This window comes from Hyla sarda, chromosome 1 (assembly GCF_029499605.1).
Source record: "Hyla sarda isolate aHylSar1 chromosome 1, aHylSar1.hap1, whole genome shotgun sequence".
NCBI lineage: Eukaryota > Metazoa > Chordata > Amphibia > Anura > Hylidae > Hyla > Hyla sarda.
The window spans coordinates 283,517,889-283,545,513 of NC_079189.1; the positions used below are offsets into that span (position 1 = coordinate 283,517,889).

At 41.8% G+C, this 27,625-nt stretch overlaps 1 protein-coding gene across 1 annotated transcript; it reads right to left on the reverse strand.

The window, feature by feature from the left end:
- Positions 1-3,989: 3,989 nt before the first annotated feature.
- On the reverse strand, positions 3,990-27,625 carry AMH (anti-Mullerian hormone). Its single transcript, XM_056574184.1, has 5 exons — positions 26,951-27,625; positions 26,551-26,717; positions 26,110-26,230; positions 25,396-25,537; positions 3,990-6,744 (listed from the first exon to the last, which is right to left on the reverse strand). Exons 1-5 carry the CDS (start codon positions 27,369-27,371, stop codon positions 5,871-5,873), a joined length of 1,725 nt encoding a protein of 574 aa, XP_056430159.1. The 5' UTR covers positions 27,372-27,625; the 3' UTR covers positions 3,990-5,870.

Here is a 27,625-nt window from a genome sequence, read left to right on the forward strand (position 1 = left end):
GATTTTAGAAGGTAAATGACTTGTTTGGAATTACAACTACACCAACCCTTGATGGGGATCTTTGTACCCTGTAATGGATGACATACAAGATCAGTTCTGATAATGCTGATACAATTCTGGCAACCCAGACATGGAAAGATATATATATATATATATATATATATATATAAATAAATAAATAAAAAAGATGTGTTAAAAACAGAATTGGTAAAAGATGATGGGTGGTTGTGAAAAAGGCTGACAAAGGCTGGGCTACAGTGCTGTGGGATAAAGAACTTTACCTGCAAGAAGCCAAAAAACTAAAAGGGGACCCTACTAATCAATTTAGTCAAGATATTTTCTGTGTTGGAAGAAGCCGTAAAATAATGGTATTATTGATGCCACGATCCAACAGGCCTTGGTTAACAACCACCGAGAATACCTATTTTATATAACTTCCTACGGTGCATAAGGATATGGAGAGACCCCCAAGACGTCCCATAGTCACGGGTGTCGACTCCATTCTTTATCCCTTGGCAGTATATGTAGATGGATTTTTGCAGAACGTTGTTAGAAAATTGAGAAATTGTTTAAGTGACACTAATGAATTCTTGATCCATATAGAGGTAACAAAGGAAACATTATTGTGTATGTTAGATATAAAGAGTCTCTATATTAACCTACCGAATCAAGAAGGACTTATTGCAGTAAGAGAAGAAATAATAAAAGACCTTACACTGAGTAACTCTAAGATCAGGTTTATTATGGATTTGCTGGAGATGATACTTATGAAAAATTACTTTAGATTTGGAGATTTTTATTTACAGGTACAGGGGACCTCGATGGGGTCCCCTGTCGCACTTAATGTCGCTAATATTTTGTTAGCTAAGTTTGAAGAGTTATTTGTTAAATATTTTGCAACGAGTAGCTATGTGAAAATATGGGTTCGATACCTGGATGACATATTTTTTATTATGGTCAGGTTCTCATGAACAGTTAGAGGAATATGTAAAACAATTAAATGATTGTCATCCACTCATTGGGTTTACATCTCCAGCGAATCCATTATCTTGATGTGGAGGTGTATAGAAATGGGACAAAGCTTGAATCTACCTTATATAAAAAAAGAGGCTGATAATAATTTACTATTGTGACAGAGCCAGCATGCCCCTAAGACGTTTAAAGGGATACCTAGGGGACAATTTATAAGAGCTAGGAGAATTTGTAGTAATATTGAAGATTATGTTAAAAATAAGGAAATGTTGATTAAAAAATTTGTTAAAAGAGGATATAATGAAAGTATGGTGAGAAAAGTGGGTGAAGAGGTACAGGAAATTCAGAGGGAAAATTTGAGACCGAATAAGAAGGTAAAAAGAGAGAAGGTAACATTACTTTTTTTTGTCCTCTTATGATTGACATGCCCAGTTGATTAGCGAGCATCGTTGCACAATCCGGAACATGAGAACTATAGTGAGTCAGAATCAAACAGAGGCAACTAATAAATATGGTGAAACAGGAGTAGCGAAGCATTTAGCTGAATTTGGGCACCAAGCTAGTGAATTACGGTGGAAGGTATCAGAAGAAATTGAGGGGGCATCAGAAGAAATTGTGAAAAAGAAATTGTTACAGAGAAGTTTTTTGGATTGAAACATAGAATTCATTGACCCCAGATGGGCTCAATGAAATATGTAATTTTTCGGGATTTCTGTGAATGAAATGTATATATATTGCTGCTAAGAATATACTCATGATAATTGATGTTTTTAATTGCAAAGCGTTTTTTTTACTGTGGTTTTAATATATAACTTCTCGTTTCAGAATTGAGTTCGCACGAGATGTGAATTACTATGTATATGGTGGTGGGAGCACGATAGGGATACTTGAGAAAGGGGGCGTGTCCTCCAAAATGTCGGAAGTGTCCGGCGACTGCTCACTTGTCCACCCCTTCGTGAGAAGGAGCGTCAGCAATAGGATGCTCGGGAAAGGGCGAAGAGATTCCGTTTGCTGAGGACTGTCGAGCACTATGGGTGATGTCTAACTTTGTATTCTTTAATGACTGTAATACTGGAGATCTTTGGATATTTTTTTTGTACTATGGAAAATGAATCACTAAAGAAAAGCATTAAGAAATCTATGTAATTGTCATATGTGATCATTACTATCTGCAACATTTTCATTTATCCGTTTTTAATAAATTTGCTAAAATTTCAAAAATGTTGTTTGTACTTTGTCATTATGGGGTATTATTTACAAAATGATAGGGTAAATGTATTTTATCTTATTTTTTTTCATATTAGTACAAGGCCGCAACATAACAAAATTACATACAATGCATTTAAACAGTTTTCATACCCTTTCAATTTAAAAATCTATGTATCTACCTATATGGAAATGGAAATCCATTTGGCAGGTGCCAGATGTTAGGATCTTAAACAAGGATCCAAAATCTTGATGTAAGGAAGGAACCAAAGAACTCCAAATAGTTCCAATCAAATAGATCTTGTATTTATTCATGTTACTGTTTTGACTATGCAACATGCTTGGTCTCAACATGGATAAATAAACCACCTATTTGATTTAAGCTATTGGGCGTGCTTTGTTTTCTTACTTGCATTAATCTACCTGTCTGAATATACATTCCTTAACCCAGCATCCAATAATTCAGAAAGATGGATGATCCAGAACTGTTAGAAACAACAGATGTTCACACAGAGCTTTTTCTCACATTTCAATAGGAATCGGTATTGTCACTTCTTGGCTCAGAAATGAAAGCCATGACTGTAAACAACACATGAATTAGCTCCATTGGATGGGGTTCAAATCTATCTATAACCTATATTGCTAGTGAAAAAACCAAACTTGTAGTATGTGAATATCGGTATAAACTTGTAGAACAACTGTTCAGGGGGAAATGGATTTTTACAAAATAAAATATGCGCCTTTTAATAAGTAAGGTATTTAATGTAAGATAACAGCTTTTTCATAATAACAATGTTAGGATTAATTTAATTCAAATATTTTTGTTTCTGTCCTGCAATACTCCCAGTTTTTACAGCAGGACCCACATAAACAGTAAACAGCTATATCTGAGTTTTTATCCTTGGTTATTCCTCAACTCTTATTTGTATGATAAAAAAGGAAGGAAGAATGTGTTTGCTCACATGGAATTACTCATAATACTCCAAAGAATTTAGTTTACAGAGGAATATTTTGCAAACAGTTACATAGTTCATCTGCACATTCAGTCTGTGATTTTCTTGCTGTGTTACTCCAAGGGATGGCAAAAAAATAAGTACTTCCAAATGTAAGAATAAAAATAAATTACTGGGTCATTTATGCATACCACACCTCCAATAATCTCAGTTATTACTGAATATCCGCCAGATTTATTTTAAAGTAATTCTCTAGAAATAGCTAAGACTTTTATAGCAATTTTGGAGCATGTCTTGATAACTTCCTATGGATTTCTCTGGTAAATATTCATAAAAGTAAGCTATGTCAGTCACTTTTGCTGTTTTAAAGAAAAACCTCAATACAAGGATCTGTTGGGTTTCCTTGAGGACTGGAATGGGGAACATTGTAGTAGTAGGAGTAATCCAAGTCAAAACCTTTGTCTACAGATTTCTCATCAGCCTGTCACCAGACTACATGATATTGTATAATTGTCTGCCATATCATATCACTGCAGATAGGAATTTGTATTACCCACATATGAAGCAGTTTGAGGCCCAGTAGCATGTCATTTTCGAGACCTTAGATGTTTCATTTTAAATGCTTATTGAAAAAAAGCAAAAACAGTTTTAAAAGCAGGTTTTTAATATTAAATACAGGTTTAAAAAAAAATCCTACTCATCTACAAGCAGTTTAAGGAAGTTTAACACGTAAAGGGGACATCAGGAAAACATAGTTGAGAGACAAGTTTTTGCCATGGATCTCTGTTACTCTGCATTTCATGGCAGATGTTTTATTATTGAAGTGTTTTATAGTATGTGTGTGTGCATATATATGTATATATATATATATATATATATATATATATATATATATACATAAACACACACATATAGAAATAGAAAACAATAAATCAACTGCACCTTTACAGTATGGACAACAGAAAACTTACAGGGTACATAATAATCATAATCAGTTGACTTGTATATAGAAAACCTAACCTTCCATGATATCTTTGCAGAAGAAGGGGCATATCTTGTGAAATAGGGGAAGATTTATCAAAACTTGTGCAGCTTAAAAGTGGTGCAGTTGCCTCCTCCTGTTTTATGCCCAGAACGTCCTCTTATATAGCTGCAAATACCTTAAAAATATTATTAAAAAGTAAAACATGTATTACTGTATATAGACACAAAGAAGAAGCTTCAAAGAAAGACACGGATCACTCACCACACATACGATGCTGTTTCCTTTATTCCATGTGTAGCAGTACAGATGGCTATACTTTGGACGGGGCTCCCAACACCTACTGCCCTGCCATAACATCTGTCTGTGTTTAGCCATCTGTACTGCTACACATGGAATAAAGGAAACCGCATCGTATGTGTGGTGAGTGATCCGCATCTTTCTTTGAAGCTTCTTCTTTGTGTCTATATGCAGTGACTATTTAGCGTGAGCACCACCACCTGTTTGCTGATCGCAGCACTGACCAGATGACCGCTTAGCAAAAGGAATATTCATCCCAAAGCAGTGCCAGGTGAATTTCTCTACATACATGTATTACTGTGTTTGGAAAAATAAGAGAGGTTAAAGGGGTACTCTGTTGCTACTCTGTCTGATCGCGGGGGGTCCTGTGATCTCCGGGCCGACGCTGCAGCATTACAGTCACGGAAGCCTGGAGCTTCCATGATCGTGCTGTGCACCGGATGACTGGGGTACTGCTGCAGAGATCATGGGGGTCCCCAGCCGCCGCACCCCCACAATCAGACATGTTATCCCCTATCCTTTGAATAGGGGATAACATGTCTAGCGGAATACCTCTTTAAAGTCATGTTTGGCTGCAGAATTTTCGAACAAGAAATGCAAGCAGTGGGAAAATGCTTTTTTTAAAGTGTCTGTATACTGATGAAAACAGGTGTTATTAGGTGGAGGTATATTATGAAAATACACTGGTTTAAAGGGGTACTCCGCCCCTAGACATCTTATCCCCTATCCAAAGGATAGGGGATAAGATGTCAGATTGCCAGGGTCCCGCTGCTGGGGACCCCGAGGATCTACCATGCGGCACCCACCTTTACCGCTGGAGGTCCTCATGCTGAGTCCATCTCGACCACGGGGACGGAAGATCGTGATGTCATGACTCCGCCCCAGTGTGATGTCACACTCCGCCCCTCAATGCAAGTCTATGGGAGGGGGCGTGACATTGGAGACTACCCAATTTTGCACGCTCTTATGCATATACTGTCCCCATACTCTTTCCTGGAGTTCAAACCTTTTGTCCTTTTTCAGCTGCCAAAAGGAAAATATGTAGAAGATTCACTACAGAGCCCTGTGTGAAGGTATGTGAAATTATTCAAAGAAAGGTAAAAGTGCAGCTTAGGAGGAGAGGGGGTATAAAAAGAAATGGCCTCCTTTCATATATCTCTTTTGAGCTACATGAAGAAGCTTAACAGTGTACATCAAACTAAATGTTCCCAGTGTTTTGTATGTCTCATATTTTGCAATGTAAATTAAAGGTGTATAAGTCTAGCTGCAAGAAATCAAGGAGCTCTCCATTTTATGTGATATAAAATCAATATCCTCCTGAGGCCGAGATGAAATATTATAGCGTGTTTTGGCTGCCAATGCATATGTAGCACATGTATTCTTTTTTTCTCATATTTGTAGAAATTAACACTTAATATTTTACGTAAAACTTAATATAATGCTTTTACATAATGTACCTATCTACAACCACATTCTTTGGCAATCATGTTGGGGTACTTGTGGAGCTCGCAGCCATTCTTTTGTGCCACAATCAGATATTGCTCTTGGTACTGAATCGGTACACAACAAGGTGGCCGATCAAGGCTAGATTGTATTTTTTCCTGAAGCTGGATGAGTAGAATAACGTGGGCCTCGTAATTGCTTTGAGTGGTCTGTGGGAAGCGGCAAGGTCCTACACAGTTGTTGATGTTTATTTCTTCTGGTAGGTGTATGTCCTTATGTGGTTTTAAGTTGATGGTCAGCTCTTGCAGACGACAATAATGTTTGAGGCCCGCTCCACGATTTTGTCGTGATAATTTTTTGCGATCTTGCCAATAAGTGCGTATTGTTTGTAAAGTTTTAAGGAGCATCAGTGAATGCAGTTTCCTATGTTGCTTATCTCCCAGCTGTGCTGACTGCTCCTGATCTGTAGATATATAGCTAACATTGATGTGGCTATGGCAAGAATTAATGAGTTTATGAAGGATTTGGATATGCTCTCTAGTTGAAAAGATATCTTTCATGTCCTCTAGCACCTCTTGTGTCTTTTCTGTGATTCTCTCAAGTTGTGTCCCATTCAGCCTTTTTTGGATTCTATTAGCCAAGAGATGTTTGCTTCCTGGTAAAATCTGAAACACAAGGGGTTCTTGAGAGTCCACCAACCACTCCAGTGCCTCTGCCTCTGTAACATTCAACAATTGGGGACGAAGGTCACCAGCACTTTCATCATTAGGATCAAGGGACACATGGACAGTGGAAGATGTTTTAGTTTGAGAGGTCATCAGAAGTGTTGAGAAATGGGACAGAGTTTCCAAAAATGTATCCTTGGAATGAATCATTTGATTGTGAACACTGCAAGCATAAACATAGAAACCTGATATGAATGTGCGGCATGAGGTAAGAATGGCCAGATACATATCAGATAAAGCAAAACTGTTCCTTGCTTATTTTCACGCAAACGTCAAAGTGGCTGTCAGTATAACCATAATGCTTTGTATTTGAAAGGAGCTTTAGCAATGTAATAGAGGGGCTATCTTTAGAAATGGGTGTATATGAGTTATGTGTTTGTCTAATTATTGGGTACTCCACTGGAAAAAAATGTTGATATTTAAATCAACTGGTGCCAGAAAGTTAAATAGATTTGTAAATGACTTCTATTTAAAAATCTTAATCCTTCTAGTACTTATCAGCTGCTATATGCGCCACAGGAAGTTCTTTTCTTTTTGAATTTCCTTTCTGTCTGATCACAGTGCTCTCTGCTGACACTTCTGCCCATGTCCGGAATATAGCAGCTGATAAGTACTGGAAGGATTAAGATTTTAAAATAGAAGTAATTTATAAAGTTGTTTAACTTGTTGATTAAAATTAAATTTTTTTTTTTATTCACACTTGCGATTTGTGGCTATTCCTGGTCAGACGGGTCTATGGTGACCCAGTGACCCGGAATATAAGGGGGATCGCGGTTGTCCAAGACACCCAGGATCCCCCTGAAGGCATAGGAGTGAGGTGGGAGGGGTGCCACCCCTCCTATCCCTGCTATTGGTGGTCTAGACGCAACCACCAATAGCAGATCGGGGGCGGGGGGCTTTACTTTCGGTTTCCCCGTTCTGCCCACCCACAATAGGCGGGGCAGAACGGGGAACCGTCAGAGGACCGGCGCCGACGTCCACTTACCCCGCGGGCGAGGCTGCGGGCGACCATCGGTGTCGGAGATCGGAGTCCGGCGATGTCATGCGGCTGGATCCGACGGAAGCCGGTAAGTTGCCTAGCAACATCTGGAGGGTACAGTTTGAGACCACTATACAGTGGTCTCTAAACTGTAACCCTCCAGATGTTGCAAAACTACAACTCCCAGCATGCCCAGACAGCTGTTTGGGCATGCAGGGATTTGTAGTTTTGCAACAGCTGGAGGGCCCCAGTTTGGAGATCACTGGCAGTGATCTCTAACTGTGGCCCTCCAGATATTGCAAAACTGCAACTCCCAGCATGCCCAAACAGCAGTTTGCTGTCTGGGCATGCTGGGATTTGTAGTTTTGCAACAGCTGGAGGTCCACAGTTTGGAGATCTCTAAATTGTAGCCCTACAGATGTTGCAAACTGCAAATCCCAGCATGCCCAAACAGCAAACAGCTGTCTCGGCATGCTAGGAGTTGTAGTTGTGGTCCTCCAGCTGTTGCATAACTACATCTCCCAGCATTCCCTTCGGCGATCAGTACATGCTGGGAGTAGTAGTTTTGCAACAGCTGGAGGCACACTGGTTGGTAAATACTGAGTTAGGTAACAGAACCTAATTGAAGGTTTTCCAACCAGTGTGCCTCCAGCTGTTGCAAAAGTACAACTCCCAGCATGCACTGGAGGTTTGCCAACCCATGTGAATGTACAGGGTACATTCACACAGGCAGGTTTACAGTAAGTGTCCTGCTTCAAGTATGAGCTGCGGAAAATTTTTCGCCACAGCGCATACTCCTATTGGTAAAATCACTGTAAACCGCCGCCAGTGTGAATGTACCCTAAAAACACTACACTACATGAACACATAATAAAGGGTATAACACTACATATACACCCCCTTACACTGCCCCCCCTCCCCCCAATAAAAATGAAAAACGTATCGTACGGCAGTGTTTCTAAAACGGAGCCTCCAGCTGTTGCAAAACAACAACTCCCAGCATTTCTGGACAGCCACTGACTGTCCAGGCATGCTGGGAGTTTAGCAACAGCTGGAGGCACCCTGTTTGGGAATCATTGGCGTAGAATACCCCATGTCCACTCCTATGTAATCCCTAATTTAGTCCTCAAATGTGCATGGCGCTCTCTCACTTCGGAGCCCTGTCGTATTTCAAGGAAACAGTTTAGGGCCACATATGGGGTATTTCCGTACTCGGGAGAAATTGCACTACAAATTTTGGGGGGCTTTTTCTCCTTTTACCCCTTATGAAAAGGAAAAGTTGGGGTCTACACCAGCCTGTTAGTGTAAAAAAACAAATGTTTACACTAACATACTGGTGTTGTCCTTTACTTTTTATTTTCACAAGAGGTAAAAGGAAAAAAAGACCCCCAAAATTTGTAATGCAATTTCTCCTGAGTACGGAAATGCCCCATATGTGGGCGTAAAATGCTCAGCGGGGGCACAACGAGGCTCAGGAGTGAGAGAGAACTATGTGCATTTGAGGCCTAAATCGGTGATTTGCACAGGGTGGCTGATTTTACAGCGGTTCTGACATAAACGCAAAAAAATAAATACCCACATGTGACCCCATTTTGGAAACTACACCCCTCATGTAATGTAATAAGGGGTACAGTGAGCATTTAAACCCCACTGACGTTTGACAGATTTTTGGAACAGTGGTCCGTGAAAATGAAAATTTTAATTTTTCATTTGCACAGCCCACTGTTCCAAAGATCTGTCAAACGTCAGTGGGGTTTAAATGCTCACTGAACCCCTTATTAAATTCTGTGAGGGGTGTAGTTTCCAAAATGGGGTCACATGTGGTCACATGTCCACTGTTCTGGCACCACGGGGGGCTTTGTAAACAAATTCCCTTTTCAAAAGCTTAATGGCGCTCCTTCTCTTCTGAGCATTGTAGTGCGCCAGCAGAGCACTGGATGTCCACACATGGGGTATTTCCATACAGAAGAAATGGGAAGCTGTGTAGAGAAGTGTTCAGCTCACCTCCCACGTCCTGCTGCGCACGGACTGGTACGGACCGTACCCAAGTGTATACAATGAAGAAAAAACTGATGTCCAGCGCTGCTCCCGTATAAAAGTAGAATTCTTTATTCATACCATGACTAAGGCCCCTTTGGTGGGCTGAAACGCATCACCTACCTGTGACTACTGTGTCTTCTGTACCTGTTGGTGTCATGTTTGAATAAAGAATTTTACTTTTATATGGGAGCAGCGCTGGACATCAGTTTTTTCTTCAGAAGAAATGGGGTTACAAATTTTGGGGGTAATTTTCTCCTATTACCCCTTGTAAAAATGTAAAGTTTGGGGAAAAAAAAGCATTTTAGTGAAAATGTTTTTATTTTTCATTTACACATCTGACTTTAACAAAAAGTTGTGAAATACCTGTGAGGTGTTAAGGCTTCCTGTACCCCTAGTTACATTCCTTGAGGGGTGTAGTTTCCAAAATAGTATACCATGTGTTTTTTTTTTTTTGTTTTTTTTTTGCTGTTCTGGCATCATAGGGGCTTCCTAAATGTGAAATGCCCCCCAAAAACCATTTCAGAAAAACTCACTCTCCAAAATCCCATTGTCGCTCCCTCCCTTCTGAGCCCTCTACAGCGCCCGCCGAACACTTGACATACACATATGAGGTATTTCCTTACTCGAGAGAAATTGGGTTACAAATTTTGAGAGTATTTTTTTCCTTTTACCTCTTGTAACAATTCAAAAACTGGGTCTACAAGAACATGCGAGTGATTTTGAATTTTCTCCTTCACTTTGCTGCTATTCCTGTGAAACACGTAAAGGGTTAACACACTTACTGAATGTCATTTTGAATACTTTGAGGGGTGCAGTTTTTATAATGGGGTCATTTGTGGGGTATTTCTAATATGAAGGCCCTTCAAATCCACTTCAAACCTGAACTGGTCCATGAAAAATTCCGATTTTGAAAATTTGGTGAAAAATTGGAAAATGGCTGCTGAACTTTGAAGCCCTCTGATGTCGTCCAAAAGTTGAAACATGTCAACTTTATGATGCAAACATAAAGTAGACATATTGTATATGTGAATCAAAATATTATTTATTTAGAATGTCTATTTTCCTTACAAGCAGAGAGCTTCAAAGTTAGAAAAATGCTACATTTTCAATTTTTTCATCAAATTTGGGAATTTTTCACTAAGAAATGGTGCAAGTATCGACAAAATTTTACCAATAACATAAAGTAGAATATGTCACGAAAAAAACAATCTCGGAATTAGAATGATAGGTAAAAACATCCCATAGTTATTAATGCTTAAAGTGAAAGTGTTCAGATGTGCAAAAAACGCTCTGGTCCTACAGTGAAAATTGCCCTGGTCCTTAACCCCTTAAGGACCCAGCCATTTTACACCTTAGGACCCGGCCATTTTTTGAACATCTGACCACTGTCACTTTAAACATTAATAACTCTGGAATGCTTTTAGTTATCATTCTGATTCCGAGATTGTTTTTTCGTGACATATTCTACTTTAACATAGTGGTAAAATTTTGTGGTAACTTGCATCCTTTCTTGGTGAAAAATCCCCAAATTTTATGAAAAATTTGAAAATTTAGCATTATTCTAACTTTGAAGCTCTCTGCTTGTAAGGAAAATGGATATTCCAAAAAAAAATATTTTTATTCACATATACAATATGTCTACTTTATGTTTGCATCATAAAATTTACGTGTTTTTACTTTTGGAAGACATCAGAGGGCTTCAAAGTTCAGCAGCAATTTTCCAATTTTTCACAAAATTTTCAAACTCACTATTTTTCAGGGACCAGTTCAGGATTGAAGTGGATTTGAAGGGTCTTCATATTAGAAATACCCCACAAAAGACCCCATTATAAAAACGGCACCCCCCAAAGTATTCAAAATGACATTCAGTCAGCGTTTTAACCCTTTAGGTGTTTCACAGGAATAGCAGCAAAGTGAAGGAGAAAATTCACAATCTTAATTTTTTACACTCGCATTTTCTTGTAGACCCAATTTTTGAATTTTTACAAGGGGTAAAGGGAGAAAATTTATACTTATATTTGTAGCCCAATTTCTCTCGAGTAAGCACATACCTCATATGTCTATGTAAAGTGTTCGGCAGGCGCAGTAGAGGGCTCAGAAGCGAAGGAGCGACAAGGGGATTTTGGAGAGTACGTTTTTCAGAAATGGTTTTTGGGGGGCATGTTGCATTTAGGAAGCCCCTATGGTGCCAGAACAGCAAAAAAAAAAAAACACATGGCATACCATTTTGAAAACTAGACCCCTTGAGGAACGTAACAAGGAATTAGGTGAGCCTTAATACCCCACAGGTGTTTCACGACTTTTGCATATGCAAAAAAATATATATATATTTCACAAAAATGTGTGTTTTCCCCCCAAATTTCACATTTTTGCAAGGGTTAATAGCAGAAAATACCCCCCAAAATTTGTAAACTCATCTCTTCTGAGTATGGAGGTACCCCATAAGTTGACCTGAAGTGCACTACGGGCAAACTACAATGCTCAGAAGAGAAGGAGTCATATTTGGCTTTTTGAGAGCAAATTTTGCTCGGCGGCATGTCGCATTTAGGAAGCCCCTGTGGTGCTAGGACAGCAAAAAATACCAACATGCCATACCATTTTGCAAACTAGACCCCTTGAGGAACGTAACAAGGAATTAAGTGAGCCTTAATACCCCACAGGGGTTTCACGACTTTTGCATACGTAAAAAAAAAAAATTTCACTAAAATGTGTGTTTCCCCCCCAAATTTCACATTTATGCAAGGGTTAATAGCAGAAAATACCCCCAAAATTTGTAACCCCATCTCTTCTGGGTATGGAAGTACCCCATAAGTTGACCTGAAGTGCACTACGGGCGAACTACAGTGCTCAGAAGAGAAGGAGTCATATTTGGCTTTTTGAGAGCAAATTTTGCTCGGGGGGCATGTCGCATTTAGGAAGCCCCTATGGTGCCAGGACAGCAAAATAACCTCCACATGGCATCCCATTTTGGAAACTAGACCCCTTGAGGAATGTAACAAGGGGTACAGTGAGCATTTACCCCCCACTGGTGTCTGTCAGATCTTTGGAACAGTGGGCTGTACAATTTTTTTTTATTTGCACAGCCCATTATTCCAATGATCCGTCAGACACATGTGGGGTGTAAATTCTCACTACACACCCCTCATTACATTCCGTGAGGGGTGTAGTTTCCAAAATGGGGTCACATGTGGGGTTTTGTTTTTTTTGCGTTTGTCAAAACCGCTGTAACAATCAGCCACCCCTGTGCAAATCACCTCAAATGTACATGGTGCACTCTCCCTTCTGGGCCTTGTTGTGCGCCCCCAGAGCACTTTACGCCCACATATGGGGTATCTCCGTAGTCGGAAGAAACTGCATTACAAATTTTGGGGGGCTTTTTTCCCTTTTACCGCTTGTCAAAATGAAAAGTATAGGGCTACACCAGCATGTTAGTGTAAAAATTTTTTTTTTTTACACTAACATGCTGGTGTAGACCCCAACTTCCCCTTTTCATAAGGGGGTGAAAGGAGAAAAAGCCCCCCAAAATTTGTTAGGCAATTTCTCCCGAGTACGGCGATACCCCATATGTGACCCTAAACTGTTGCCTTGAAATACGACAGGGCTCCAAAGTGAGAGCGCCATGTGCATTTGAGGCCTGAATTAGGGATTTGCATAGGGGTGGACATAGGGGTATTCTACGCCAGCGATTCCCAAACAGGGTGCCTCCAGCTGTTGCAAAACTCCCAGCATGCTTGGACAGTCAACGGCTGTCCAGCAATACTGGGAGTTGTTGTTTTGCAACAGCTGGAGGCTCCATTTTGGAAAGAGTGGCGTACCAGACGTTTTTCATTTTTATTGGGGAGGGGGGCTGTGTAGGGGTATGTGTATATGTAGTGTTTTTTACTTTTTATTTTGTGGCAGTGTAGTGTAGTGTTTTTAGGGTACAGTCACACGGGCGGGGGATTACAGCGAGTTTCCCGCTGCGAGTTTGAGCTGCCGCGCAAAATTTGCTGCATCGCAAACTTGCAGCCTGATACTCACTGCAAGCCCCCTGCCCATGTGAATGTACCCTGTACATTCACAGGGGGGGGGGGGGTTGGGGAAACCTCCAGCTGTTGCAAAACTACAACTCCCAGCATGCACAATCTATCAGTGCATGCTGGTAGTTATAGTTTTGCAACAGCTGGAGGCACACGGGTTGGGAAACACTGAGTTAGGAAACAGACAATGTTTCCCAACCAGTGTGCCTCCAGTTGTTGCAAAACCACAACTCCCAGCATGCCCAGGCAGCCGAAGGGCATATTGGGAGTAGTGGTTACGCAACAGCCTGAAGGAGAACAGTTTGGGACCACTGTGTAGTGGTGTCCAAGCTGTAGCCCTCCAGATGTTGCAAAACTACAACTCCCAGTATGCCAAAACTGTCCAGGCATGCTGGGAGTTGTAGTTCTGCAACATCTGAAGGGCCAGATGCTACAGAACTACAACTCCCAGCATGCCTGGACAGTAAGGGCATGCTGAGGATGTGTAGTTTTGCAACATCTGGAAGGGCACAGTGGTCTCCAAACTGTGGACCTCCAGATGTTGCAAAACTGGGAGTTGTAGTTTACAGGGTCCCATTACAGCAATTCAGGTCGCTTTACGGCGACGTGCATTGCTGTAAAGGGCCCGACCGCGGCTGAAGATCTACTCACCTGTCGCCACCGCCGCCGTCTTCATCGTCTGGATCCGGGTCTTCAGGGACGAGGTAAGTACTCCCCCCTCCCTCACCGCGTCCTCCGGTCTTCCTCCCGTCCTCTCCGGACTTCAAGGGGCCGGGCAGGGCGGGAGGAAGTAACCGCCCCCCCCCCCCCCCCCCCTGCGATTGGTCGGTTAACTAACCGAAGAATCGCAGGGGATCGGAGGAGGTGGCAGGCTTGCCACCTCGCTCCTATTCTTTAGCATGGTCCTGGCTGTCTGTGACAACCGGGATCATGCAAAATTACTGGGCGGTCGGGTCCCAGAGACCCGATCAGCCCGGTATCGCCGGAGATCGCAAGGGCGATTTCCCTTGCGATTTGCGGCGATCGCCGACATGGGGGCCTACATGGCCCCCCTCGGCGTTTGGCCTGGATGCCTGCTGAAGCATTTCAGCAGTCATCCGCTTCCGATCTCTGCCCGGGGCACGGCAGAGACCGGAGAAACACCGGGACGTACTAGTACGTCCTGGGTCCTTAAAGCCCAGGGTGCCAGGACGTTCTAGTACGTCCTGGGTCCTTAAGGGGTTAAGGGATTAAAAGGATGCAATACATGAATTTTGGTTTAACAAAGTTTTCTGCTTCAGTGTGTTTAGATCTTTTAGTCAGATGTGTCTGTATTTAGTTCTGAACGCTGTGCTCACGCTGTGGTGGTCGGCCATGCCCACTCGTGATGTCAGGCCACGCCCCCTCAATGTAAGTCTATGGGCAGGGGCGGAGAAGCCGTCATGCCCTCTCCCATAGACTTGCATTGAGGGGGCTTGGCCTGACGTCATTAGGGGGCATGGCCGACCACCGCAGCGCGAGCACAGCGTTCAGAACTAAATGTTCCGAATGCAGCAGGAAGGCTGGCCAATGGAGTACCTCTTTAACCCCTCAAGGACACTGGATGTAAATGTACGTCCTGGTGCGGTGGTACTTAATGCACCATGACGTACATTTACGTCCTATACATGACCACGAGTAGCAAAGTGATGCTCAGGTCATGCGCGGAAGATCCCGGCTGCTTGTAGCAGCCAGGGACCAGCCGGTAATGGCCGTCATTTGCGATCACGCGGATGTCTGCCATTAACCCCTCAGATGCCGTGATCAATACAGATCACAGCATCTGCAGCGCTGCAGTCACTAAAATGGATGATCAGGTTGCCCACAGCGGCTGTCGCGGAGATCCAGTCATCCAGAACGGCAGAAGGAGGTCCCCTCGCCTGCCTGCACTGTCTTCCACGGGTCTTCTGCTCTGGTCTTATATTGAGCAGACCAGAGCAGAAGATGACCGATAACACTGATCAGTGCTATGCCCTATGTATATCACTGAACAGTACTGTATTAGCAATCAAATGATTGCTATAAATAGTCCCCTATGGGGACTATCAAAGTGTAAAAAAAAAAAGCTAAAAAAGTTTTTTTTTTAAGTTTACAAAATTTGAATAATCCTCTCCTCCAATAAAAATGTAAATTGTCCCATTTTCCCCATTTCACCCCCCAAAAAGTGTAAAAAAAAAAAAAAAAAATTATAAACATATTTGGTATCGCCGCGTTCATAAATATCCGAAATGTTAAAATATTATTTAAATGATACCGTACTGTGAACGGCTTTTTTATAACATTTTATTCCAAAAAACATTGATAAAAAAATGTATCAAGTTTTTGATATGCAAATATGGTATCAATAAAAAGTACAGATCACGGCGCAAAAAATGAGCCCTCATACCGCCGCTTATGCGAAAAAATTTAAAAGTTATAGGTCTTCAAAATAGAGGGATCTTAAATGTACTAATTTTGTTAAAAAGTTTGCGATTTTTATTTTTAAGCACAGCAGTAATAGAAAAGTATGTTATCATGGGTATCATTTTAATTGTATTGACCCAAAGAATAAAGAACACATGTCATTTTTACCATAAACTGTATGGCGTGAAAGCGAAACCTTCCAAAATTAGCTAAATTGCGGTTTTCTTTTTATTTTCCCCACACAAATAGTATTTTTTGGGTTGCGCCATACATTTTATGGTAAAGTGAGTGATGGCATTACAACGGACAACTGGTTGTGCAAAAAACAAGCCCTCATACTAGTCTGTGGATGAAAATATAAAAGAGTTATGATTTTTTGAAGGCGAGGAGGAAAAAACAAAAACATAAAAATAAAATTCTCTGTCCTTAAGGCCAAAATGGGCTGAGTCCTTAAGGGGTTAAGCACGGAGCCCATTTTGACCTTAAGAATCAGGCAATTTTTTAGCAAATCTGACCTCTTTTACTTTTGATTCAGAGATTGTTTTTTCGTGACATATTTTACTTTAACCCCTTAAAGGGGTAGTCCAGTGGTGAAAAACGTATCCCCTATCCTAAGGATAGGGGATAAGTTTGAGATCGCGGGGGGTCCGACCGCTGGGGCCCCCTGCGATCTCTCTGTACGGGGCCCCGGCTCTCCGCCGAGATAGCGGGTGTCGACCCCCGCACGAGGCGGCGGCCTACACGCCCCCTCAATACATCTCTATGGCAGAGCCGGAGATTGCCGAAGGCAGCGCTTCGGCTCTGCCATAGAGTTGTATTGAGGGGGCGTGTCGGCCGCCGCCTCGTGCGGAGGTTGACACGCCCCCTTCCAGCGGGCTCTCGGGGCTCCGTACAGGAGATCGCAGGGGGCCCCAGCGGTCGGACCCCCCGCGATCTGCAACTTATCCCCTATCCTTAGGATAGGGGATAAGTTGCTCACCACTGAATCACCACTGGACTACTCCTTTAAGGACCATGGACGTATGCGTACATCTAAGCACCCTGGTAGTTAAGGACCAAGGACGTACGGGTACGTCCCTGGGAATTTCAGTCCCTGCCGCGTGGGGACCGGGGTGACTGCTGATATTGATCAGCAGTCACCCCGCGCAAATGCCCAGGGGGGTCATCAGACCCCCCCATGTCGGTGATCGGCGCAAATCGCCGAAGTGAATTCACACTTGCGATTTGCGCGATTCCAGGTCATTACGGGTCAATGGTGACCCAGTGACCCGGAATTTAAGGGATTGCGGTTGTCCAAGACACCCACGATCCCCCTGAAGGCATAGGAGTGAGGTGGCAGGGGTGCCACCCCTCCTATCCCTGCTATTGGTCGTATAGACGCGACAACCAATAGCAGATCGGGGGCGGGGGGGGTTAACTTTCATTTTCCTCTTTCTGCCCACCCACAATAGGCCAGGCAGAACGGGGAAACCGAGGAGGACCGGCGCCAACGTCCACTTACCCTGCGGACGACGATCGGTGTTGGAGATCAGCAGGCGGCGATGTCGTGCAGCTGGATCCTACAGAAGCCGGTGAGTTGCCTAGCAACATCTGGAGGGCTACAGTTTGAGACCACTATACAGTGGTCTCTATATTGTAGCACTCCAGATGTTGCAAAACTACAACTCCCAGCATGCCCAGACAGCTGTTTGGGCATGCTGGGATTTGTAGTTGTGCAACAGCTGGAGGGCTACAGTTTGAGACCACTTTACAGTAGTCTCTCAACTATAGCCCTCCATATATTGCAAAACTACAACTCCTAGCATGCCCACACAACTGTTTACTGTCTGGGCATCTGGAGGGCCACAGTTTGCAGTGGTCTCTATACTGTAGCTCTCCAGATGTTGCAAAACTGCAAATCCCAGCATGCCCAAACAGCCTCGGCATGCTGGGAGTTGTAGTTGTGTACCTCCAGCTGTTGCATAACTACTGGCAATCAGTACATGCTGGGAGTTGTAGTTTTGCAACAGCTGGAGGCACATTGTTTGAAAAATATTGAGTTAGATAATAGAACCTAACTGAAGGTTTTCCAACCAGTGTGCCTCCAGCTGTTTCAAAAGTACAACTCCCAGCATGCACGGTCTGTCAGTGCATGCTGGGAGTTGTAGTTTTGAAACAGCTGGAGGTTTGCCCCCCCATGTGAATGTACAGGGTACATTCACACAGGCAGGTTTACAGTAAGTTCCCTGTTTCAAGTTTGGGCTGCGGCAAATTTTTCGCCGCAGCGCAAACTTCTAGCGGGGAACTCACTGTAAACCTCCGCTAGTGCAAATGTACCCTAAAAACACTACACTACACTACACCAACACATAATAAAGGGCAAAACACTACATATACACCCCCTTACACTGTCTCCAACCCACCCACCCCCAAATAAAAATGATAAACATATTGTATGGCAGTGTTTCCAAAACAGAGCCGCTAGCTGTTGCAAAACAACAACTCCCAGCATTTCTGGACAGCCACTGACTGTCCAGGCATGCTGGGAGTTTAGCAACAGCTGGAGGCACCCTGTTTGGGAATCACTGGTGTAGAATACCCCTATGTCCACCCCTAATTCAGTCCTCAAATGCGCATGGCGCTCTCTCACTTCGGAGCCCAAGCACTAACATGCTGGTGTTGCCCTTTACTTTTTATTTTCACAAGAGGTAAAAGGAAAAAAATTTGTAACGCAATTTCTCCTGAGTACGGAAATACCCCAAATGTGGGCGTAAAATGCTCTGCAGGCGCACAACAAGGCTCAGGAGTGAGAGCGCACTATGTACATTTGAGGCCTAAATTGGTGATTTGCACAGGGGTGGCTGATTTTACAGCGGTTCTGACATGAACGCAAAAAAATAAATACCGACATGTGACACCATTTTGGAAACCACCCCTCACGGAATGTAACAAGGGGTATAGTGAGCCTTAACACCCCACAGGTGTTTGACAAATTTTCGTTAAAGTTGGATGGGAAAATGAAAAAAAAATAATTTTTTGTTCACTAAAATGCTGGTGTTACCCTAAATTTTTCATTTTCACAAGGGAAAATAGGAAAAAAAAAATTTGTAACCCCATTTCTTCTGAGTAAGAACATACCCCATATGTGGATGTAAAGTGCTCTGCGGGTGCACCACAATGCTCAGAAGAGAAGGAGCACCATTGGGATTTTGAAGAGAAAATGTGTCCAGAATTGAAGGCCACGTGTGTTTACAAAGCCCCCATAGTGCCAGAACAATGGACCCCCCCACATGTGACCCCTTTTTGGAAACTACACCCCTCATGTAATGTAATAAGGGGTACAGTGAGCATTTACGCCCCACAGGTGTCTGACAGATTTTTGGAACAGTGGTCCGTGAAAATGAAAAATGTAATTTTTCATTTGCTCAGCCCACTGTTCCAAAGATCTGTCAAATGCCAGTGGGGTGTAAATGCTCACTGCACCCATTATTAAATTCTGAGAGGGGTGTAGTTTCCAAAATGGGGACACATGTGGGGGGGTCCACTGTTCTGGCACCACGAGGGGCTTTGTAAATGCACATGGCCCCTGACTTCCATTCCAAACAAATTCACTCTTCAAAAGTTCAATGGCGCTCCTCCTCTTCTGAGCATTGTAGTTCGCCCGCAGAGCACTTGACGTCCACACATGGGGTATTTCCATACTCAGAAGAAATGGGGTGACAAATTTTGGGGGTAATTTTCTCCTATTACCCCTTGTAAAAATGTAAAATTTGGGGAAAAACCAGCATTTTTGTGAAAATTTTTTTTTTTCATTTAACAAAAAGTCGTGAAATACCTGTGAGGTGTTAAGGCTCACTGTACCCCTTGTTACATTCCTTTAGGGGTGTAGTTTACAAAATAGTATGCCATGTGGGTATTTTTGCTGTTCTGGCACCTTAGGGGCTTCCTAAATGCGACATGCCCCCCAATAACCATTTCTTCAAAATTTGCTTTCCAAAAGTCAAATGTGACTCCTTCTCTTCTGAGCATTGTAGTTCGCCCGCAGAGAATTTTACGTCCTAACATGGGGTATTTCCAAACTCAGAAGAGATGAAGTTACAAATTTGGGGGGGGGGGGCATTTTCTCCCATTACCCTTTATAAAAATGGTAAATTTGGGGGGGAAATCTGCACTTTAGTGAAAAAAATTTTTTTTTCATTTACACATGTGACTTTAAAGAAAAGTCGTCAAACACCTGTGTGGTGCCTTGAGGGGTGTAGTTTCCAAAATGGTATGCCATGTGGGATTTTTTCTGCTGTTCTGGCACCATAGGGGCTTCCTAAATGTGACATGCCCCCCAAAAACCATTTCAGAAAAACTCACTCTCCAAAATCCCACTGTCGCTCCTTCCCTTCTGAGCCCTCTACTGCGCCCACAGAACACTTGACATACACATGAGGTATTTCCTTACTCGAGAGAAATTGGGTTACAAATTTTGAGAGGATTTTTCTCCGTTTACCCCTTGTAAAAAATCAAAAACTGGGTCTACAAGAACATGCGAGTGATTTTGAATTTTCTCCTTCACTTTGCTGCTATTCCTGTGAAACACGTAAAGGGTTAACACACTTACTGAATGTCATTTTGAATACTTTGAGGGGTGCAGTTTTTATAATGGGGTCATTTATGGGGGATTTCTAATATGAAGGCCCTTCAAATCCACTTCAAACCTGAACTGGTCCATGAAAAATTCTGATTTTGAAAATTTTGTGAAAAATTGGAAAATTGCTGCTGAACTTTGAAGCCCTCTGATGTCTTGCAAAAGTAAAAACATGTCAACTTTATGATGCAAACATAAAGTTGACATATTGTATTTGTGAATCAAAATATAATGTATTTGGAATGTCTATTTTCCTTACAAGCAGAGAGCTTCAAAGTTAGAAAAATGCACAATTTTCAATTTTTTCAGTATCGACAAAATTTTACGTAGAATATGTCACAAAAAAACTGTCTCGGAATCAGAATGAAAGGTAAAAGCATCCCAGAGTGATTAATGCTTAAAGTGAAAGTGGTCAGATGTGCAAAAAACGCTCTGGTCCTACAGTGAAAAATGGCCTGGTCCTTAAGGGGTTAAGATAGTGGTAAATTCGATACTTGCATCATTTCTTGGTGAAAAATTCTTTGAAAACGTTGAAACTCTCTGCTTGTAAGGTAAATGGACATGACAAATAAATTATATTGTATATGTGAATCAATATATGTCTACTTCATGGCATGTTTGTTAAACACTTTCATTTTCACAAGAGGTAAAAGGAGAAAAAACATTAAAATTTGTAACCCAATTTCTCTCTAGTAAGGAAATGCCTCATATGTGGATGTAAAGTGCTCTGTGGGTGCACTAGAGGGCTCAGAAGGGAAGGAGCATCATAGGGCTCTTGGAGAGCAAATTTAGCTGAAATGTTTTTTGGGGGGCATGTCGCCTTTAGGAAACCCCATGGTGTCAGAACAGCTAAAAAAAAAAATACATGGCATACTATTTTGGAAACTACACACATCAAGGAACCTAAAAAGGGTTTCAGTGAGCCTTAACACCCCACAGAGTATGGAAATACCCCATATGTGAACGTAAAGTGTCCTGCGGGCGCACTACAGTGCTCAAAAGATAAGTAGCGCCATTGGGCTTTTGGATAGAGAATTTGGTTAGAATGGAAGTCGGGTGCTATGTGCATTTACAAAGCCCCCATTGTGCCAGAACAGTGGACCCCCCAACATGTGACCTCATTTTGGAAACTACACCCCTCAATGAATGTAACAAGGGGTGCTGTGAGCATTTAAACTCCACTGGTGTTTGACAAATTACATTTTTCATTTTCACGGACCACTGTTCCAAAAATTTGTAAGACATCTGTGTGGTGTAAAATTAAAAATGTTGGGGTCTTTTTCTCTTTTTACCTCTTCTGAAAATTAAAAGTATGGGGCTACATCAGCATGTAAGTGTAGAAATTGTAATTTTTTTTATACTATCATGCTGGTGTATCCCCCAACTTTTCTTTTTCATAAGGGGTAAAAGGAGAAAAAGCCCCCCCAAATTTGTAACACAATTTCTCCCGAGTACGGAAATACCCCATATGTGGCCCTAAACTGATGCCTTGAAATAAGACAGGGCTCCATAGTGAGGGAGCGCCATGCGCATTTGAGGCCCAGATTAGTAATTTGCCTAACAGGGTGTCTCCAGCTGTTTAAAAACTACAACTTCCAGCATGCCTGCTGGATGGTCAATGGCAGTCCATGCATGCTAGGAGTTGCTATTTTGCTGCAGCTGGAAGCTCTGCTTAGGAAACAAGGTGGTTTTAATTCTTATGTGGGGGGGGGGGTGTAACAGTGTAAGGGTGTGTGTATATGCAGTGTATTACTCTTTTTATTTTGTGTAAGTATAGTGTAGTGTAGTGCAGTGTTTTTACTGCAATACACATGGTCAGCTTTACAATGGGTTTCCCGCTACAAGTTTGAGCAATGGAGGATTTTCCAACTCAAACTCAGAGCGGGAAACTTAGTGTAAACCAGCCTTGTGCTCTAGCTGTTGTATAACTACAACTCCTAGCATGCCATTCGGCTGTCAGGGCATGCTGGGAGTTGTAGATATGCAACAGCTGGAGGCACACTTTTTGATATAAAAGACGTGCCTTTAGGCGATGCATAACTACAACTCCTGGCATGCTTAGAGTTGTAGTTATGTGCCTCCAGCTGTTGCATAAAGACAACGCCCAGCATGCCTTTTGACTGTCCATGCATGCTAGGAGTTGTAGTTATGAAACCACTAGAGGCACTTCTTTTCGATCAAAAAGTGTGCCTTCAGCTGTTGCAAAACAACTCCCAGCATGCGCAGACAGCCGAGGGGCATGCTGGTAGTTTAACTTAGACCTTAACTCAGTGTTTTCCAACCAGTGTGCCTCCAGCTGTTGCAAAACTACAATTCTCAGCATGCATTGACAGATCATGCATGCTGGGAGTTGGAGTTTTGCAACAGGTGAAGAAAAATAGTGTCCCTCTCACCTGATCCTGCTGCCGGCCATACGATCCCCGTCTGCCACCATTGATCTCCGCCGCTGATCCCGCTGCAACCGTCGCCGCCACTGCTGATCGCTTCTGCTCCTGCTCTTCTCTCCGTCCAGACTCAGGATCAGGCAGGCAGAGAGGAAGGTTCCCCAGCAGTAGCTCTGATTGGTCGGTTGGTTCTGACTGGCCAATCAGAGCGAACAGGAGCTGGCATCAGTGCCACCTCCCTCCTGCCAGTGGAGGGTGATTGGTGTCTCAAACAGCACCAATCACCCTCATCTTCTGTGCCATCAGCTAACCAGAGACTAGATTGTAACAGAAGTACCGTGATTCGCTGGTCATAATTGACAAGCGAATCACGCCGATGGAGGGGGGGGGGGGGTCTGATCACCTCCCTGGGCATTTACATGGAATGCCTGCTGAATGTTTTCAGCAGCCATCCTGTTCCGATTACCGCCCAGCAAGTGGCGGTGATTGGAAATACCAAGGGCATACAGGTACACTCTTGGTCCTTAACTACCAGGACGCAAGGGCATACCTGTACGCCCTTCATCCCCAACAGGTTAAATACTTCTGTAATTTGGCCTGGCGTACTGGATATCAGCTTCTGTGCCAAATACTGAAGTTTATCACACACAATCTCTGCCTTTTTGTTTATCCATCCACTTTTTGACCACAGGATTCGGGGATTCCTGGCCATGAACCCAAAATGTCATTGTTTTGGTTACCAAGATACTTAGTCATTACTTTTGGCATGTAATATTTTCCTCTGTTGTGCTGAAAAAAAGCATTGTTCATTACCAAATTGCTCCTGGATAATTGGGAAAAGCATTGTGGAGTTCATCTTTAGATAACATGCCTGAAGTAGCACTTCACAGCATGAAATGTTACTGTTACTAGTGTTTTTTCTCTGGCATCTGGCCTTTCATTTGCTATGTGTACTTGCTTTTTGAAATAATAATTTGCATTAGAAACTCATTGTTGTGCCACTTTCTCCTACTGTATTCATTTTTTTGCACTTCTTTCTGACTTTTTACGATATGTGCCACAAGCACTTTCATCTCCATGCTGTGTGTAATGTCTCATCACATTACCTGCGGTTTACTGGTGGATACTAAATGCATTTAGGTTTTTTGCACGTCAACTCTATCTTGTAGAAGCTACCAATAGGGAATTTTCACACATTGCTAATTTGTTGTACAAATCCCATACATCTGACTGTGTGCATTCAGAATCCGTCACTTACAGAATTTAGTAAACCAGTAGCAAATACACCTAGTAATGAAGCAGCGCTAAGGCGATGAAATACAAACATATAGAGGTAAACATGGTAACCTACTGAGATATGCCTAGTTCAGGCCCTGAGAGAACAGTACATGACAGTGACTCTCTTCAGTGTTTTAGAATCCCTGAGCCATGCATCAACACTCTTAGGCACTGCACTTGGCATAAGACAATGTATAAGTAAGCCTGGGTTCACATCACGTTTTTGCCATACTGTTTTCAATCAGTTTTTCTAAAGAAAACTGGATGGCAAAAAAACACGGATGGAACAGTATGGGAAAAAGTACACCGTATGCGTTTTTAAATCGTATACTGTTTTTAAAAGCATATAGTTCCGTCTGTTTTTATAAAAAACACATACGTTTTTGAAAATTTTGTCCATTTTTTATGGGAGGGATGTTGGGTGGGGACTTTAGGATACAAATACACATGTGCAAAGTAAAAACCGTATACGGTTTCCCGTATGGAACCGTATACATGTGCGTTTCCCATTGACTTCCATGTTAAAAAAAAAACTTATGCGGTTGCAGTACGGTTTTTAAACCGGAGTCAAAACCATGGTTGACCACGATTTTGTCTCCGGTTAAAAACCGTACTACAACAGCATACGTTTTTTTTTAACATGGATGTCAGTGGGAAACATCCCATACTGTTCCATACGTTTTTTTTTGCCATACAGTTTTCTTTAGAAAAACTGAATGAAAACTGTATGGCAAAAACGTGATGTGAACCCAGCCTTATGCTTGTAGTGTGTTTTTTTTTTAACTATTTAGTTTCAGGTCTACTGTGTTTAAAAGTTAAAGAAGAACAGGTATGATCACAATCTAATGTAGATGATTTACAATTATGTTGGTAAGGGTACTATAACATTAGCACTATAAGTATAAGTCACTCAGAGGACACTGATTGCATTCTAAAGGAATATTGTGAATATTAGTACCATAAAGCATATCATTTACATTATGCTTATGCAATTAGATACTACATGAATTATGCACATTAGAAGATTACTTCTAATCATACCTCATCGTTTTCTAACTGAAATTAGTAATATGCTTACCTGGAGACTGAGAGAGTATGATCAAATCTTATAGGGGCACTGTGGCTTAATACCATAAATATGACAGGTGTGATCTTGCTAAAGCACCTTTTATCCATGCCAATTAGGTGCCATGCAGCTTGTGTAGGTGAAAGAACAGATCCTAATAATAAAAAAATAAAATTAGAAAGGTCTTTGTCTTGTCAGCAATATTCCTTCAGATTAGTCATAGACTAAAGAATAGTAAATATCCACAGTGTTGATAGTGATATCCAACCTGTGGCACTCAGTTTGTAGAAAAACGATCTATCTATTGTGAGACAGACAGGCAGCATACATTAGGACAGAATTGCTTTTTTTTTTTTTTTTAGCTCTCTCCCTTATGTTGGGTGTATTGTAGGTTAGAGGAGCCTACACCTAATAGAATGCAGTACATGACCAGAGAAGGGTCACTATTGTGTCCGCCCACCTGTCAATGATAGACAGATTTCTCCCTATCACTATGTATAGGAAGAAGTCCATCAATCGCTGGCTAAGGCCGAAACAGCCGCGACTTTTTTTTGCAGTGCATTGCGTGATCGGGTGTATGTTCTGCTAACCTAGCATCCCAACTTAAGGACAGAACGCTGATATCAGCTGTTAAGTTATGCTGTCCTACATGACAGGTTTATTTTAAATTAGATCGTCTTTAGAGACTCTATTGTGTACTATGAGGCGTTGGTGTAGAGGTCTTACCATCTGAATACTTTTTTATTTGGAAGGATGTGTTGAGTTGTAGGTCCTCTGGTTCAATGTCCATAAACTGTTCACTCAGCCTGACAACAACATAGCGAGTTTCTTGTGACAAGCAAACAACCTGGAACAACAGAATAATAATAATCAGAACATCAGACTTCCCCTGCTATATGACCTAAATAATAAAGGGATAATGTCCAGCTAACAAATGTATAATTTTATTCTTAATAGTGATATATCTTTATCAGATATTTCTTATGTTTATATGATAGTTGTTATTGTACATGTAAATAAATGATAAAACTGAGATTGCCTATGTGTGTATGTATATGTATGTGTGTGTGTGTATATATATATATATATATATATATATATATAATTTTTTATTTTTAAAGCAGACCATATGTTTCTTGCAAATAACTGATCTTTTAACTGACTTACCTGGCTTTGTGGGACGGCGTCACCTGATATCATGACCTTAGATTCCATTGTGAGGTTGTGTGTATCAGGATAAAAGACCACTACAAGGAAGTGCAGATACTGAAGAAGGGGGATATGCTGCCTCATACTTCCTTGAAATTGGAAGTTGGTCCCAATCTCCCTGTCCACTGTAGGTCAGACACAAAGTATGTATTATTCTTAACAATGTAATGAAAAATGCAAAAAGCATGTTTGATGCAAGCCAAAGTGTGGTGGAAGCAATGCTGAATCATCTGAGCTGGTAAAGACAAAGGTACAATCATAGACCCACGAATAAATTTAAGTGAAACATTTCTAGGGATTATTCTTAAATTTGATTAAGTATTATCCATCAGCTAAATGTTCCCCAAAGTCAACTCACCTTTTTCAAGATGCAGGACAAGAAGCTGTTTCCCTTCAGGTTCTGTAATAAATCTTGCCAGTTCATTTATAGCTCCCTTATTAGCAGCCTGTAGCTCTTCCGCGCACATGCCAAATAATGCAAGATCTTCCCATTGCTTCTGTTTTATTCTGTCCAGAAAACCAGTCTCATACTCTCTGAGAAACCCATGAGTCTCTAGGTTTCCCCATTTAGTGCCTACATTTTTTCCACACTCTGATGCTGGAAAATTCATTGATGCATCCTTATTGGTATTATGATCACCATGGGATAGGTCTTCTGCCAAGACAAGACGCTCATCATCTATCAGTGTCAATTCTCTTTCCCTCTTACTGACATTGCTGGGCAGTGTTTGACAAAGTAATGGAAACAAAAACAAGAAACAAATGGGAAAAAACCCCATCACTGTTTGTAAATACAAAAAGGTGAAAGAGTCTGGAGTGAGAACTCTATTTAAAGCCTCTGTCTTTAAATATGTCCTGGGTCAGAGGCATCTTTCAAAAAGACTACTTTCCACCTAAGCAGCTTTGTTGGTACTGTCACACCCCTGATGCTTTCTTTGAGAAAGAGTATGCTGCCAGAAACCATACAAAAGGGAGGCAAGTTTTCTTGTTTTGGCCAAACCTTAAACCTTGAACAACCCGTGGGATGTATATT

Excerpts from the sequence above, each read along its gene's own strand:
- AMH (XM_056574184.1), bottom strand. The coding sequence starts at position 27,371 with ATGGGGTTTTTTCCCATTTGTTTCTTGTTTTTGTTTCCATTACTTTGT. Across the intron at positions 26,231-26,550 it reads ACGCCGTCCCACAAAGCCAG|GTTGTTTGCTTGTCACAAGA; the intron begins GTAAGTCAGTTA and ends CTGTTGTTCCAG. Across the intron at positions 25,538-26,109 it reads AATAAAAAAGTATTCAGATG|GATCTGTTCTTTCACCTACA; the intron begins GTAAGACCTCTA and ends TTTTATTATTAG.